The sequence below is a fragment of the Lepisosteus oculatus genome, chromosome 5, assembly GCF_040954835.1.
Source record: "Lepisosteus oculatus isolate fLepOcu1 chromosome 5, fLepOcu1.hap2, whole genome shotgun sequence".
NCBI lineage: Eukaryota > Metazoa > Chordata > Actinopteri > Semionotiformes > Lepisosteidae > Lepisosteus > Lepisosteus oculatus.
This window is the reverse complement of record NC_090700.1, coordinates 28,347,843-28,364,669: the sequence shown is the minus strand read 5'-3', so window position 1 is coordinate 28,364,669 and position 16,827 is coordinate 28,347,843. Positions and strand designations below refer to the sequence as shown.

Sequence of the window (16,827 nt, the reverse complement as noted above, 5' to 3'; positions counted from 1 at the left end):
AATAGGCCCATAAGAAATGAAAAAAAGAGCAAGCTCCCTTGAGGACAAGCTAAATCTCCCAGTGAGTGTTTATGAAATTCTCCCATGAAGAAACAGAACTCCTAATCTCCTGGAATGTAGAGAACATGAGATCAGAAATGAAAAGAAGAAAGCAAAGCAAAATATCTTATAAGATTTGCCAAAAGGTGCATATCTAACCATATGTTCTTGTATTCTAATACTGAAGAATTGCAGCTGCACAAATCCTTACAAACATAAAACCTTAGACCTTTGTCAGCTTTTTGGCATAATTGACCAATGTGTCTTTGTAACTTGAAGGAGCTGTGTGGATATATTCACAGACTCAAACTATTAATAATAATTACAAAACTTTTGGTTAACATACTGTAATACACACAATACAAAATATTTCACTAAAATGTGTGACATTTCTCAGGTTACATTTTGATTAATTTCCTAACTTTCTTGCACTATTTAAAACAAGAATAGCAGTGGCAAAGACCATGGTTTGTTTCACCTATTCTCCAAGGCAACCTGCCAACCTTTGCCTCCTTAGAAAGCAGGACTCCTTGTAAAAACAAAGAGCTAAGATGTGTCAACAAGGTCCATTCAAAAGCACAAAAGTCACACATTTAAGTAGTCCCAATTGAAAAGGTCATAACTTTGTAGCGAAGTGAAATTATTTATGATGGATTGGGAACAGCTCTTGAATGACAAACTGCATAAAAGATATTGGAGAGGACTGTACTAGGTAAAAAAGAATGCAATAAGACCAGCAGGGAGCATATCACTTTTCAGGGTCAGTGTGTCTTGGGGCCTGATTTTTTTAAAGGTCTGCTTGAGTGATTGCTGAGGTTTTGTTACACAGTAGGTGAGGTGCAGCATCAGGTTCTTATCAAAACATTGGCTTTTTACCATAGTCAATCAACTATGGCACTTAATTGTTTTTTTAATGCACAATTTAAAATAAAATAAAAATATCTAAAGAGCTTTGATCCCTCTCTCTCTGATTTTGGAACATCTACTCTAAGTTTGTGAAGGATTCATTTAGATATCAATTTAGGCCTTATAGTACAGATATTCCTGGACTGATATGGGTGAGTGCGAATGGAATTTTCCAACTGGTTGAACAGAATTGGTCAGGCATTGCCACGGTCAGAAGAGAATGAAGCTGGCTTCCTGTTTCCTGTAATGAGTTATAGTAATGAGAGTTTTCAAGGCACTTGCAAGGCTGCAGTTCCATTAATACTTCATCTGATACTTTAGCTTTGCTGTTTTACAACATTGGTAGGCAGTGTAAATAGTTTAATGTCCCAGCAGTACACATTTTGAAATACAGTAGGTATGTACAGTATTTTATCTTAACATTTTCTTCACTTCTCTTGTGCTTGCACAAAGCTGCAGGGGTGAGTGCAGTTGATTAAGAGCTGGCAAATAAACAGAATAAATGGGAAAACGCATAAACCATTGACAAATTATAACCTTTGTCAGTCCTGTATGGGCAAAAAAGATGTAGTTTTACTCAGACCTATACTACCAAGAAGTGAGGGTTTGTTACAGTTTTTCTAAAATAACTGAAAAAATAAAACAACAATAACTCTATAAAACTGATACTACAGTATATCATAATTGTTTTGCATCCAAACAACTGTTTAACATGGGGAGTTTTACAAAAAAATACAAACATTACATATAAACACTACTGTACATTAAAAATAAATCTCACAATACATAAAAACATCGACCCATACATAGTAATTATACGGTACAATCCTCCTACAAGGATTCACACAGTTTACCAAGTTTACTTTCCCACAATCACCCTAAGCTCCTATAATTGCACAATACCCCTTCATTTTCACAAATAACCACTAACTGCACTTGCACCTAAACTGATACTCCTTTATTATGAGTTCATTTTTTGAGTAGTTTGATTGAACATAGGATAAACAAATTCCCCATTTTGTTATGTCTGCATTGAGGATCTCTAACATGTCTGTTTGATGGCACCAGTTGGTATTCTTCATGCAAAGCATGTGGGGTATCAGAGGAAATACTAATGGCTCTGTTCAAGTGTTTTGCCCCACTATCTTAGAATACATGCAAAGTGATATAAATCAAGTTTACCATTTACTGGCTGTATGCCTAAATCAAGATCCTCTCCAATGATTTCATCACAGTTTGCTGTGATGAGTTCACAGCTTGACATAAGAGGTATTGGCCTGAAATGACTGTGTTCTTTTGGACAGGTTTTCTTAGCGAGGGGTATAATAAGTAAGGTTTTGTATATAGGAAAAATTTGTGTCTACACATCTGGAAAATTGTTTGCCAATCTGGAGCTAATTTCCTTGTGAAGAACTTCAGAATAAATGCTGTGTATGATCATCACCAGTTGCCTTACAAACATTTGTAGACTGAAAAGTGTTCATGACTTGGTCTACATTAATGATAACCATGTCTGAACTGTTAAGTGAAATTTAATTTAGAAATTTATAACAGGAATTATAAATGTCTACTTTATCATACCTGGTGAAAAGCAAAACTTTAAATTTAGCTCATTTGAAAACTGAAGTTAATTATCAGTCATTATTCCCGTCATTTTCTTCATACTGTCCCAGTTTCTTCTATGGTTATTTGATTTAAATTAATCCTCCAAATGTTTTTTTTTTGTATATTTGGCTTTTAATTCTTTTTCAGTCACATTCATTTCACCAAAGCCCTTATTTTTGAAAGAGAATTTCCTCAGAATCACGGTATGTGTAGTGTCCTTTCTTACATACTGTATACACCTTGTTATTTAGATACACCATTATTTTCCTTTTTGGAAATAAAATGACTTTACACAAAAAATGATGTCACTGTTGTTATGTTATCTAAGACCCTTATTGAAACATGTCCCACTCCATACACTCAAAAAATAGGAGAACCTGTTTAAAGCATATCTGAGAGCTGTAATTGTATCATTCTTTTTATTGGGATAGAAGGAGGGCGGCATAGTGCCACAGTGGTTAACATGCAGCCTGGGGCCATAGAGTCAATTCCTTGGGTGCTATCTGCGTAGTGTTTGTATGCTGTGTTCATGTTGCTCTGGTGCTCTGGTTTCCTCCCTTAGTCCAAACACATATACAGTAGGTAGGTTGCCTTCTGGGAAAATTGTGCCTGAGTGTGAATGTGTGTGATTGCTTCTGTGTGTGCCCTGACATCCCATGTGGTGCGTATCCTGCTTTGTGCCCGCTGATTGCTGGCACAGGATCCCACTCCCCTGCAAGCCTGTAAAGCTATTAGATAATGGTGGATGGATGTATTTGAGGATTAGTTACAGAGCTTCCAGTAAATACTTAAAGGACAGGCAAATCTCTTAGTCCATTCCAATACGCTTGGGCCTACAGGTACAATAAGGATATTGTATGTTTCATTTAATATATGTTGATAATATTAATTTAATCTTTTTACATATTAACTGCTTTTCCCTTTTTTGTTTTACAGCATGATAGGATATCCAGGTAAGTAATTGCATTTTTTTTGTCTGTAACTTTAATTTACTGTATATCCATAGTTCTATGCTTTTATGAAAAGGAAAACACTTTGAATATGAAAACATAGTTCAATTGTAGTTTCTGAAGACTGACACCAAAGTAGTCATATGCATTAAACTACATATGCATTAATTCTTTTACAAACCTAATCTATCATGTACAGTATATAAACATTATCATGTCAATTGATCAGCAACTTGTACATACAGTATATTAAACCAGGGCATGTACATTTACATCATTCAAGGTTAGTTCACCATTTTCCTTATGGGTCCCTGTACTGCAGGTTTTACTAGGTTTTCTAAACAATCAATCAACAAATATCTGGCACAAACCTCCATTTGTAACCAATTAAGTCCATTATTTTATTCAATTAATTAATAAAACCAGTAGCAGATATATAGTTACTGTATCATCTGTGTTTTCCTTCATTCCACAATGCTCCCATCAAAAAGAGCATTTATCTTCTGTTCACTAGCTATTTCCTCATCTTTCCAATTACTCCAAAACCAACAGGGGAATGTGACCTCATAACCACCTCATTTTCTCTGAACGTTTCTTCAGAAAACATCTGGATGAGATGCTTGAGTCAATTAGGTACAAAACAGGCTAGATGGGCCTAATGGCCTCTTCTAATTTGTACCTATTTTATGTCCTTAAGTTAACATAACAACATCCCACCCTAGACAGACTGCTTTCTTTTCACACTTACTGTAGGAACAACTTGGGCGATCACCAGGACAATGGCCATTGCTGTTAGCCACTCATTTCACACTGAATCCCTCACATTTATTTCATTCTCTTGAGGTAATTGAGCTGAATGTATAGTTCAGAATTGTGTGATATCTTCTCAAGTCCATGATATAAGAACACGTAAAATGTTTAATTTGGGAGAGGGAGCTTTCCAATCATGATTCTATTTTAGTCTCATTTTGTTAATCCAATGCCTGATTTTGGTTAAGAATTTTGCACCAGACATCCACAACTCTTAAAATAAAGGGCCTCCTATTCATAGACCTACAGTAAATGCACTCCTTTGAAATGTCAACTCCCAAAATTCCAACAATTCTGGAACAAAAGCATTTAATTTAAAACAAATTGTCTTAATTAGACAAAATAAAGACGCACCATGAGTTTTGAGTTTAAAAGTAATGAGTTTTTTAACTTTTTTTAAATAGTACAGTATGTTCAGAAATTGTAGTACCTTCATCAGCAGAACTAGTCAACATGTCTCTGTTTTGTATGTAGATTATATTGTAAGTACTGCATGTTTTATTCATTTTGACCAATTACTCTTTGTTCTACTCATCCAAAATAGCCTACTGAGTGTTTTTCATGTGTCAGCTCGAGGATACAAACCATACTCACGGGGAAGAATGAGGAAGTGTAGACAAACTCTTTTGACCTGCCCACATTACAGCAGAGCTATTTGTCTTTTAGCACAATGTAGATTCACCGTCAATTGGTGACGCTCAACCGTCACTGAAAGTACTGCAAGCTCACAAGCACCTCATTAGTAGGCTGCAGGGGCTGATGTGTCATTAATAGCTGATAGAACCCTGCTTACTAATTCAATCATAGATTTTGTTTTCTTCTCAACAAATTGCACCTCTCAACTCCACTTAGGACAGCCTGGTCACATTTAGCTAATGACATGATCCAGGCTTAAACTCACAATGCCTTGACCACAGCACAACATCACTTATTAGGCCACTTTGGGGGGGCAACAGGAATTCTGTTTAACTGCCCCTAAATTAATGGGAACCTGCCTTACTGCTTATAAACAGTGGTGTCCATGCTCTGACTCCCAGCATGAGACTAATACTGTGTTTAAGAATTTCGAGCATTATTTGCTTACCATTTAGATAGTTCACTATGAAGTTTAATACACACCATAGATGATAGAGAGGATGTAATTTAATTTTTCTCATGTAAAGAAACTATTTTGACCATTTCAAAGTCCTTTACCTTTACTGCTTAAATACAGAGTTAAGTGAGCTGTTTTGCTTATGGGTTTTAGGTTGTTTTCTAGGGGTAGAAGTACGCTTGGCAGTACGCTTGGCACAGCACCATTTTGCTATTAAGCAAACTTTTCACAACACGTGTCTTGAATTAAAATAATCAGGCTCATAGCAGCTTTATTTTGGAACACATGTAATGTATGCAGTAAGTGCATACTTTCAGTCTTGTATATGATTGTGTTCTTATACAGTTTAAATTGCTAAATCATTACCTTACTGTACATTGCATTATTCTTAACTACTGATGTTAATAAGATGGTTCATATGCTGCCCCCTTCAGGTTTTTCAGTTGTGGGGCAGAAGATCTACAGTATGTGTTCAGCTTTAGAATGACTGAATCTGCTTTCTCTTTTGAAATTAATAGATTTTCAGCCCTTGCACTTCTAAGGCTGTTCATCTCCAATGCCATGTCTGTTTACAGAACGGAAAGGGGAGTGTATTGTCATCAATATTGTCATCAGATGTTGACTTTGGACTTCTCATTCCTAAATGCAGGTTAGATTCCTCCAGCTCTGGAGACAGTGCCACAGACCGACTGCTGAGCCGAACCAGTTCCTACACCCGACGAGAGAATCGTTTGGCTTCACTGAGCAAGTCTGAGGAAGACAGAAACACCAAGGACTATAAAAAGGCATTTTACAGTTTATATTCAGCTGTCTTTTAAACCAACAGCCATGATTTTATATAAGATTCTTCACTGATGACCAATTTTATATAGTATTCTTTTTGAGTAAGCTTGTACAGATATGTGTGCAAGATTCAGAATTGAATGATACAAATGTAATGATTTTTGCTAAGCCTTTCAAATGTAGGTGCATGTACAGTATGACACTTTACGGTTAAAAGGAGTTCTGTGCAGTGGGAAATCGTAAGCCAATTTGTAATTAAATTATTCTCTTTCTTAGCAAAATAATGTCACTGGTAAAGGATGGAATCTAGATTCTAGATTTGCTTGGAAGATTTTTTCATTTACCACAGATTTAAATCTTTTTAGAGTAACTCGTTAGTTCTTGAAGATATATTATGTATAAGTATTCTATTCATCAGACAGCTTCCAACTACAGTTATAATATGAAACTATTTGTTAGCGTGAAGTATGTGAAGTTTCCTTTTAGAAAATGTTAAAGGTACCTGTTCAGTGCCTTTTCTCATTCTAACATCTGGTTGTACAGATGTACGAAGATGCTTTGGCTGAAAACGAAAAGCTAAAATCAAAATTGGAAGACAGCAAGAAAGAGCTCGCCAAGATCCGGACACAGCTGGATAAAGTCACACAGGTGAATGTGTTTGAGAGAGCTTACATTTTACTATCATTTACAGTATGTCTGGAATGCACTGCTGTTTATTCTGAAGCAGCGTCTCACCAAATGTTATCTATTAATGTCCAGAGTTAATAGATTTATTAAACTATCAAAAAAAGTAACTTTTTTTAATCTGCAAACTAATTAATCGACAACTATGTGTAATCTAAGTAGTTCAAGTAGGCAGCTGCGTCAGCATGTGTAAGCTACACAGGAATGAATAAAGGTTCTTTCCATGCTGAAAAGAGAAGAAAAGAAACACGTTTCCCACGCCTGAAGAAGGCTCCACAGCCAAAACACTTTCTTTTCTTCTCTTTCGGCACAGAATAAACTTTTAATTGCTCCTATGTGTAATCCAGTCAAGTGTCTAGTCAAATGTATGCATTTTTGTGTTTCACTACGTTCAGCTAAGGCCTTCCAGTATGTCATAAGTAGTTCACTTCAGAATGAAAAGAGATTAATATTACTGTATGTATTGTCTCCACAATGTAGATCTTTTTTGGATTCAAAACTCTGTCTTGTTACAGTAACTTTGCCACTTTTTGTTGCAGAAGCAGGATAGCATGTCTGAAAAATCCACAGTGTTTGAGACTGAGAAAAGGGTATTCACATTTTTCTCATTTTAATTCCTTATTATCAGTAAGGGTATATACTGAAGGATACTGTTATTTAATTTAAACCCTTTCCATAGTTTGACAAATGTTCATCAGTTGTTCTCAAATCTTTTTTCATATAAGCAGAATATTAGCACTGGCAAATGCTCTTTAAAACCCCAATTTTAGGTCTCTTTCCCTTCCTTTTCACTAAAAATGTAACTAAATTTTACATTTTTTGTTTATAACTTTTGTTTTATTAGTTAAATTATTATTTAAGGGTTAATTCTTTCTGCAAGCTTGATGATTAATTTTGAACTGACTGTCTGGTAGAATAGAAAGAAATAATTGAGACTGACAACAACAGAGGCAAAATCTCCTCCTGATTCCGTGATATAAATTATTTTCTTACATCTTATTATTTTCTTACATCTTTGAAGGAAAAACGCACTCTGGAGAAAAAGGTGTCGGAAATGGAGGAAGAGCTCAAGGTAAAGGTTTTTACATTAGATGTTTGATAGATCTTAACAAGCATGTCCTCACTAGTGCAGACTAGTTTAGTTTAACTAAACAATAGCAAAATGAAGCATTCCCTGCCCTTAAAGAAGCATCATATTTGTATTAATTAAGAAAACAATAGCACAGAATTAATACTATTGGTATTTGCATGATTGTAATGACTTTAAAGTTAGTGCCTGCATTTCAAACACAGTTTTAGTATTTATTCACAGTATGCACACAAATACACAAATACAGTGCCATTCGTAATGTGTGCAGAGAGCCTGATAGACAGAAAAATACTATTAATTCTTCTTCATAGTAATCTCCAGCTTCATCTTGGCAACCCTTAATTGACAACTTTCTAATAAATTGCAAACATTGAGTACTAAGAGTGATGGCAGCCCAAAAAATCTAAGTATAACAGTGAAAAATAAATAATATTGTTTAGTTCCCATCATATCTTTATGGGTTTTTTCCAAATCTTTGATTGTAATGATACATTATATCATATTTTTACAGATAAAAAATACTATTGTTGTATTTACAAGTATTTCTCATGTCATGCTTCCAGTAAAGTTTCAAGAGATATGGAAAGGAAAGCTAAAAAATGATTTTGCTTAGTGGCCACTTCTTTGCATTTAATGATGTTATTACCGTTACTTCAGCAGGACAGCTCTCTAAGACTGTGGTCTCATTTTCATTAATCCTGGTGCAGGGCTTCTGGTGAGTGGCACAGAAAAAACTTAGACCTGCTTCTTGCTGCCACACACCCCTGCAGTGTCTGGCCATGGCCTGTCCATGACAAAGGCTTCTTTTTACCAGCCTTTTAAAGCAACCCTCATACACAACACCCACGCTGCGTGTTTCTGATTTCTTTAGTTTGTTATTGTTATCCACTGTTGAATGTATTAGGTTCCTTTTAATTCACTTAATGATTTTCAGATCTTTTTCCTTAGGCTCAGAATAAGCTCTACATAGAAATCAAGCATTGTGTGTAATATATGATTAAGATAATTTAAAATCATATATAGAAGTTTTAAAAACCATTTAAATAATCATTGGCCTAATTGATTTTAAAAATACTAAACTTATTGTAACCATGGAGCAAATTGTGTACTGGACTGAAACAACACGCAAAAAATACAGATTTGAATAAGGACACTGCTGGGTGGCACCAGCAGTGTTTCACTAGGCTCCTATCCAAGGCAGGAGCACAGGCATTTGGTTGGTAGAACTATCAAATAAAATCTGTAAAGGTTGTCTGAAACTGAACCAGCAACCAGCAGCAGTGGGGCCTATTAAGAAGCTTAAGACTTAACAGCACAAGGCTTGCACATCAGAACTCAGGCCAGTTTGCTGTATCCTGAAATGACGCTTGCATGGGATTTCTAAAACACCCTTTCTAAGTCTGAAGAAATGTCAGATCACACCAAACAGTATTGTAACCATGCAATGACAATTACAGTATATTACCAAACAGTAAAATGTGTCCATTACATTTTTCAAAAGATCTGAAATACATTTTTGCACAAGTATGTGGTTTGAACACAGATGGCTTGATGAATACTGTTCACGTCAGTGTTTCACTGATTAAAATGTAAGTCTTAAAGGTTGTGACCAATCCGAAACATATTTACATAGAGGCAATGGTCTCAATGCATGGACAAGACACTGGGGATATGTTTTTAGCTGCATTTTTAGTAGTCTTTTCTGGCTTGCAAGTCTTTCCAATTGACTATTTCATGAAAAATAATCAATTTGTTTATATAGCACACGTTACTCATCAATTTAATTATGTTTCTGTATATCATATGCTATTCAAGGGAAATAAATAAGTAAAGCATACAGTATGCCTTCTGGTTTGAGGAAGAATGCTTTGTCTAGGAGCAAAAGTTGATTTAACACTCTCTACTTTCAAAACAGCATAAGATGGAAAGCATAAGATGATTTCTAGTACTTTATATGAAAGAATACAAGCTTTAAAAAAGAGTCATCCACTTATCAGTCAAATAAAATTAGTTTCTCTGACAGTTTATTGGTGTAGGTTTTGAAATAAGTAACAGGAATGCATTGTATAATGTTTTAAAAAATAAATATTCTGTTGCTATTTACTTTCATCATTTTGTTCACAATACTGTAGCTTCTTTTGGCTAGTTAAAAGGATGGCCATTAGCTCATTACTCAAGTTTGTGTGCACTTCTGAGTTTGTGAGAGTGGAGTGACTGATGATTTTAACAGCTCCAGAGTAAATGTAACCAAATGGCCTCGAAGGAAAAGACCCAATTTCAAATGTGTTGTTAACTCTTGCCTATACTGGTGCCTCTGTTACCTTACTTAAGCCATGCTCCCATTGAGTGTGGAAAAACTGCGTATGAGACCATGTGTAAACCACCATATCATGAAAATACAGTGCAACAGGGAATTACTAGGGGCTCTCTTAAAAAGTCAGTTTTACAGTACATCACATACACTACAATACTTTAATGTTTCGTTGTCCTTCGATTAAAATAAACCGAAATGGTCATTTTAAAATGGCTCAGTGGCATGGTGGTACTACAATATGTATTGCTACCTCACAGCTCCAGGATCATGGCTTTGTTTCCACCCTCTGCCACTTGTCTGATTGAAGTTTGCATTTCCCTCTCATGTTTGTGTGGGAATTTTCAACCTGGGTGCTCCAGGTTCCTCCCACCTCTGAAGACATGCTGACTGAGTTTTCTAAATTATTTTTGTTTCTCAATTGCTGTGCATTGTTCTTGAACACAACAGTCATGAGTTTTCTGTCCCACTTTGCATTCTGTGCTGACCATGGCACCAATATAATGAACATTAGATCATTATATATTGTGAGGGCCAAACCAACAATCAGACAGTACACTCGAACCATTCCTGGGCCTATTGTTCCGTGCAAGGTCTATGCTTTCAAAACACAGTCCCTCACTCTGTGCTCTGTACACTTTGCTCGCTGCTTTTGTCTTGCCTTGTCCGTCCATGTTTTTCTCTGCCTGCTTGTCCTCCACTGTATCTCCCTCCCCTCCTCCTCTGTCTCATCTTTCCAGAGCCTCCCCCAGCTGGCACAGATTCAGACCCTGCGCTGGGTGAACGAGCGGCTCGTGGCAGAGAACCGAGCCATGATGCGGGTCATCGCCAAGCTATCCGAGGTCACCTCCCTGCCAGAGACTGAAGACCTCTAACCCCCACCCTTCCACTCCTCTCCATTCTTCCTCCTCCTGTTCCTTCACATGTCTTCTCTGCTGCACTGCTCTCAGGCAGGTCATGACCCCACACAGCCCCACACTATGCCATTGAAGGCTTCCTTTGGGCTGTACTTTTCTCAAGTCTCTCTCTGTGCTGTGACTTACAGTCTGATACTGTACATTTTTTTATTTTTTCCTTCAACCTCAATAAAGACAAAAGGTCCTATGTCTAAAGCTTTAATTTTGAATTATAGTGACAACCAAATTAAACCTACAAGAAAAATAAAAATGTCATGAGAAGGTAACACTTAAGTGATCATCCAAACCATCATGCTCATTTACAGTAGTTGCTAATATCCTCGATTTGGTTGCTGATCCCAGGATTTCATCCAGCTGCTTCTTAAAGGTGTATGAGCTTCAACAACATGGCTTGGTATGTGTAAAAAAGTAAATATTTTACTGACTGGATGCAAGCAAACCAAGCATATCTCATGGCACCTACTGTGGTTTTAAAAGGCTTTAAAACTTTGCTAGAAAACAGCACACTTGGTTTGATAGACTTCAACTACACGTTCTTTCCTTAATGACAGCAGTGCAAAATATTTTAGTCCTAAGGTTTTAAACATGTTGGTAAACTAGGACAATGTTTTAGAGTCTATCCATAGAATGAACATAAGGAAAACAATTTTCCTTTTTAGTAAATAAAGAATAGGCTCTTCATTTTCATTAAAAAGATTTAGCTTGAGCATACTGTATGTTAAATCTCATCAGATCTTCAAAAAATAAGTGGATTTATCCTTCTATAATTTAATGTCAAATATATGCCATCTGACCAGAAAAAAACCACTATGTATCATTGAGCACTGGAATTCAACTGCTTGAAAATGCAATCGTTTCTTGTAACTGTTTTTGGAAGTTTGTGTTTGTGTAACAGCTGTATTGTTTGCTAAAGATGTCTGCTCTTGAGAAACAATCCTTAAATGTACAGCAGCTGTCAAGCAATGGGATATTAAAATTACAGGCTTAACAACAACGACAGCATCTTTGCCTCTGAACTATTAATAGTGGTTTTGTGTTGTGCATTCCAGGGTTTATTGTATATGCACAGACAGTTGAAATTGGTTGTTGTGTTTGAAAAACAACTATAGTACCGATGACACTTGAAAAGTTCAGACAAAATGCATTTTACTTACCCCACTGAAAAAAATGGTATTTTTCTAAGGTTTTCTGAATTTATTGTGGTAAACACAAGGGGTAAAATGCTCTAAGGATATTTTAAAGTGGATTTTTCTTGATCAAATCATGTGTTTTTAAATTAATGAATGTATAATATGATTTATTTTATATTCTTTTATGGAGTATATTCTTGATCAAAGGCAATGGTCAGAATAACTATGTTTTGTTGCTGGTTGAATAAAAAGAACAGATTGTGTCAAATGCTCTCAAAGGTATTTCAGCAATGTCTGAAGAACAATCTGCTTGAGGAAAACCGAGCTTATTTGAAGTGTTTCCAGCTGCTGCTTTACAATCCTCCCTTTCTCTATCTGTTCAGGTTTTAACTGAACTCAAATCTGATAACCAAAGGCTGAAGGATGAAAATGGAGCCCTAATCCGTGTCATCAGCAAGCTGTCAAAGTGATGACTACAAGGCAGAAACGAAGGAGCTGCAGAGCATGCACATCCACGGCCATCTCACAGTCCAGTACTGGCTCACTATCACTCGCTGGCTCACCACAGATCTGCACCTGCTATAAACTACTCACACTGCTGTAGAGGATGCAAGGACAAAGACTCGTCAATCAGGGACTTGCTATAAACACATCTTAGTTGGAGTAGCAGCCAGGACTCTGTAACATTTTAAGTAGCCATAGCCTCAAGTTCATTTGAGCCCCTCCCTAGAAAATTCATGAAGACAGACAAACCCTATTAGAAAGAGTCACATACTACACTAAGACTATACAGTATTTCATAAAGATACTCTTTTATTGATTTACCACACAAGATAACAAAGGTTTACAGTGATTTGTATATGATATATTTTTAAATTATTGCCAAAGAAATGAGTGTTGAAGCTGTTTTGTTATATTAGCTAGAGATTACGTGCAGACATCTGTTCACGATCAGTATCAAGTGTGTACGGTACCAATTCTAATTTTTAGTCTACAGTACATATTCAGTTTAAACATTCAATAAGGGTGTTCATACTGACTATGTAATCTAATAAAAGGATCTTTTCTGCTTGACTATCAGCAGGTAAGAGACCATGAGTCTCACTGTATTCATCCATTCACTTCATCCTACCTTTACCCTCCACTTGCTTTTCAAATTATCCATGATCATAAACCATTTCCAGAACATCTGCATTCCACAATCCTTCCTTAAAAGCTCCCCATTGATTGAAATATATCCAGAAAATATACAAATGTCCAGACGGTGCAAAAATCTCAAGACTACAGTACATTACATTGAGAGAAACATTTTACACAGGGCATGGAATGTATCATAGTTTATGTCAACTTATTTCAATTCCAGTTCTAATTCTGATAAACTGATCATATTACAGACTTGGATTTCACTTATCATACTTCTTAGGTTTGGCAGTTTTTCCAATATTTCATGTTGAAGTCTCATTAGTAGAATTTGAATGTACACTTCTTGATGCAAATATATATTTTAAAAGAAATGATTGCAGATGCTTCAAACTATTGCAAGATACATCTCAGCCAAAAAGTGAAACATTAATGACTTTCCATTTTATGTTTAATTATATAGGTAGAAAATGATGACATCATGATGAAGAAACTTTGGTAAAATTACAATTTCATCTTTAAGAGTATCTTTTAACACTTTTGCTTCCTGTGCCTTGCATTTGACTTGCAAAGAAAACAAGTGAAAACCTTCCCATAAATATAAAGTAAAGCAAGCCCCAGTGTCTAATATTTAATATGTATTTATGCTATATATTTGAAAATCCTAAAAATGGAATGTGACACATCAATAAAAAATAACTACAGTACTATACTGCTTTGCCTATTTTTATTATAAAGTAAAATTGTTCCTATTTATTTTAAAGCCTGGTTTTAATCAAGAAAAGTCTAGAAAGCTTCCATTTTGCCTACAGGTACACTGGACTGGTGTCAGTGCACTGTTGCACATGTTCTGAGATGTTCACAGCTAGCAATTTCTAACCTGGCAAGATACTGCAGCTAAACAATCTTGTAGACCACAGCACAGGATGCCTTTCCATGAAATGTACATAATCCAAAAGAGATGACCTGGGCATTAATGTCTAGTACAGAACTCTAGTAGTGGTGAGGAAACCTGACTGCACAGTGCTACATTGACCTCACCTGGTGACCTTTCTACTGACTGAACCCAGCAGATTAATGCATATCCTCAATGCTACAATGACTTTTTTGCAAGATGTGAATTTAAAAGGGTCTTTGAGAGAAATGGGGCAGAATCACACTAAGATTAGCACAATGCATCGCAGGTGTAAAGTTTACTTTGCTTCAAACAGTACTGGCTTGTGACCTTTGCAGTACTGTACATGTCCTGTTGATTAGACCCATTGATGGCAAATGTAATTAATTTATTAATGTAATTTCTGTTCAACCTGAATTCAGAGTACCTTCTACAAAATATTCCTTTTTTCCTTTTCCTGAAAACTGTTCATTTGAAGTGATTCATGTCTTTTTGATGTTAGTAGATGCAATATAAACTGATGGAATAAAGAAACACAACATTTTCTGGAATGAGAATACTATAGTTATAATGTATGTACATTCACAAAACATTGTCCATTTGTTTTAAGTCCTCTGACCAGCAATACAGCTTGTGCAGTGAGGCATTGCAACTTGCCAATCACATGAAAGCTCGTTAGGTGCACTTTTACGCAATGAGGTCCAGGTGGAACAATGCCTGATCAGGTCACCTTTAAAAAGGCCTTAATTCAAAGATTAAATCACAGCAAGAAAAGTCCACACTTAGTCAGTTTTCTGTGCATTCCAAAACGCCTCCAATGTCACCAGAAGCAAGGAAGAGGGCCATTAGCATGTCATGTGCCAGCGTTGCCAGTAGCGTAAGCCGCTCCAATGTGTCCCGACCGCAGAGAAGGTTTCAGCAGACTGGCAGGACAGATAACTGTCCAAGATCCGGTCACCCTCAATTGACCACACCAAAGCAGGACTGACACATCAGACTAGTCCATCTGAGAGATTGTTTCAGATCTGCCACCCATACTGCTGCTGAAACTGCCGGCAGACACAATGCCCGCATCAGTGACAGGACAGTGAGGCTCCATGCTGCTGGCCTTAGAGCAAGGCGACCTGTATGAGGCCCTCTGCTCACACCTCCTAGACGTCACACCTGACTGGCTTGGGCCAGACAGAGGCAACGATGGACTCGCTAGCAGTGGCATCAGGTCCTCTTCATGGATGAGTCACTCTTCAGCCTGTTCTACGCAGACAGGAGAGCCAGAGTGTGGAGGAGGTGTTGTGTTTCTTTTTTCCATCTGTATATAGAGTATGTTCCTCAGTTTGTAAAGTGAAACATAAAAGGATTGGGGTGTAGCAACATGCACATCTTAAAGGCAGCTGTTTAAGAGTATAAATACTATAAGCTATAAGGGTACAGACCCAATGGCCTTTACTTACAGTGTGAAAGAAAACCAAAAACCAATTGATATATTTTATTTTTTATGGAGCAAGTAAAGGTTTATTCCATGCTGAAAAGAGAAGAAAAGAAACACAACGTTTTGGCTGTGGAGCCTTCTCCGGGTATGAGAAAGAGAGGAAAGTCTCTAAAACTTTTATTTGTTCCTTTGCAGTCTACGCACGCTGACACAGCTACCTACTTTAACTATTTTTTATATTTTATAGTTTATCTGTCTTAACTACAGTAGATTCAGTGCAGGTACCTAGACCATTTATGGATGAAGTTTGTAATGTTCCAGAACATTGAAAGCTTTGCAACTAGCCTACCACTTTTGTGAAAAAAAAACTGTACTGTATATGCTGGTTATATTTTCTCTACTGTTACACTGATTCTTCCCCACTTCTTACCATTGCACTTACAATAAGATCAAAGTTTTTTTCATTGGGCTCACATGTTTTCTCAATACAGCACATACAGACAAACAGCACTGTGAGGATGTACGGTATGAAGTCACCAATTTCACTCTTTGTTCATTTACTGTAGGACTATATAGTATTTTTAGGTACACAGATGGATGTCTTCAGCCATTTAAGATCCCATGGCACTGTTCTTATGGATACTAGTCTCAGCCACAGTGTCCTGGATAAATTCCACACGGCTTGTACAACTTTAGCTTGTGGGTGTCACGCCCTCTGTAGCCAGAGGGCGCTCCTTCTCTGTCCTGTCCCTAGTTTCCGGTCTGCTGTCCTTCCGGTCCCTCTCTTTCCCTTGGGCTATTATTAATTTCCGGGTCTTGCACTCTGTCCGGGCTCAGCATTGACGTTCGGATGTCCTGAGACCCGCCTAGCACCAGGGCGCCCCACGTCCGCTCCCTGAGGGCATAGGTTTCTATACGGCATTCCTGAACTCTTTGCACTAATGAGCCCGGCTCTTTTTCCCGTCTCGCCGCTACGCATATGGGTCTTTTTCCGCTCTCCTGCTCCCAATGGTTAGTCCCTTTGGATGTCCGTGGCAGTGGGTTT

General features: G+C 36.9%; 1 protein-coding gene across 1 annotated transcript in view; it reads left to right on the top strand.

Annotated features, from left to right (window-relative positions):
- Positions 1-12,787, top strand: part of LOC102686196 (protein phosphatase 1 regulatory subunit 12B) — a 59,307-nt gene extending 46,520 nt beyond the window's left edge. Inside the window, exons 7-13 of the mRNA XM_015342219.2 lie at positions 3,487-3,503; positions 6,053-6,188; positions 6,730-6,834; positions 7,410-7,460; positions 7,892-7,942; positions 11,012-11,221; positions 12,702-12,787. Of these exons, the coding sequence (XP_015197705.2) occupies positions 3,487-3,503; positions 6,053-6,188; positions 6,730-6,834; positions 7,410-7,460; positions 7,892-7,942; positions 11,012-11,146 (495 nt within the window). The 3' untranslated portion in view covers positions 11,147-11,221; positions 12,702-12,787. The remainder of the gene's footprint in view (positions 1-3,486; positions 3,504-6,052; positions 6,189-6,729; positions 6,835-7,409; positions 7,461-7,891; positions 7,943-11,011; positions 11,222-12,701) is intronic.
- Positions 12,788-16,827: the final 4,040 nt, after the last annotated feature.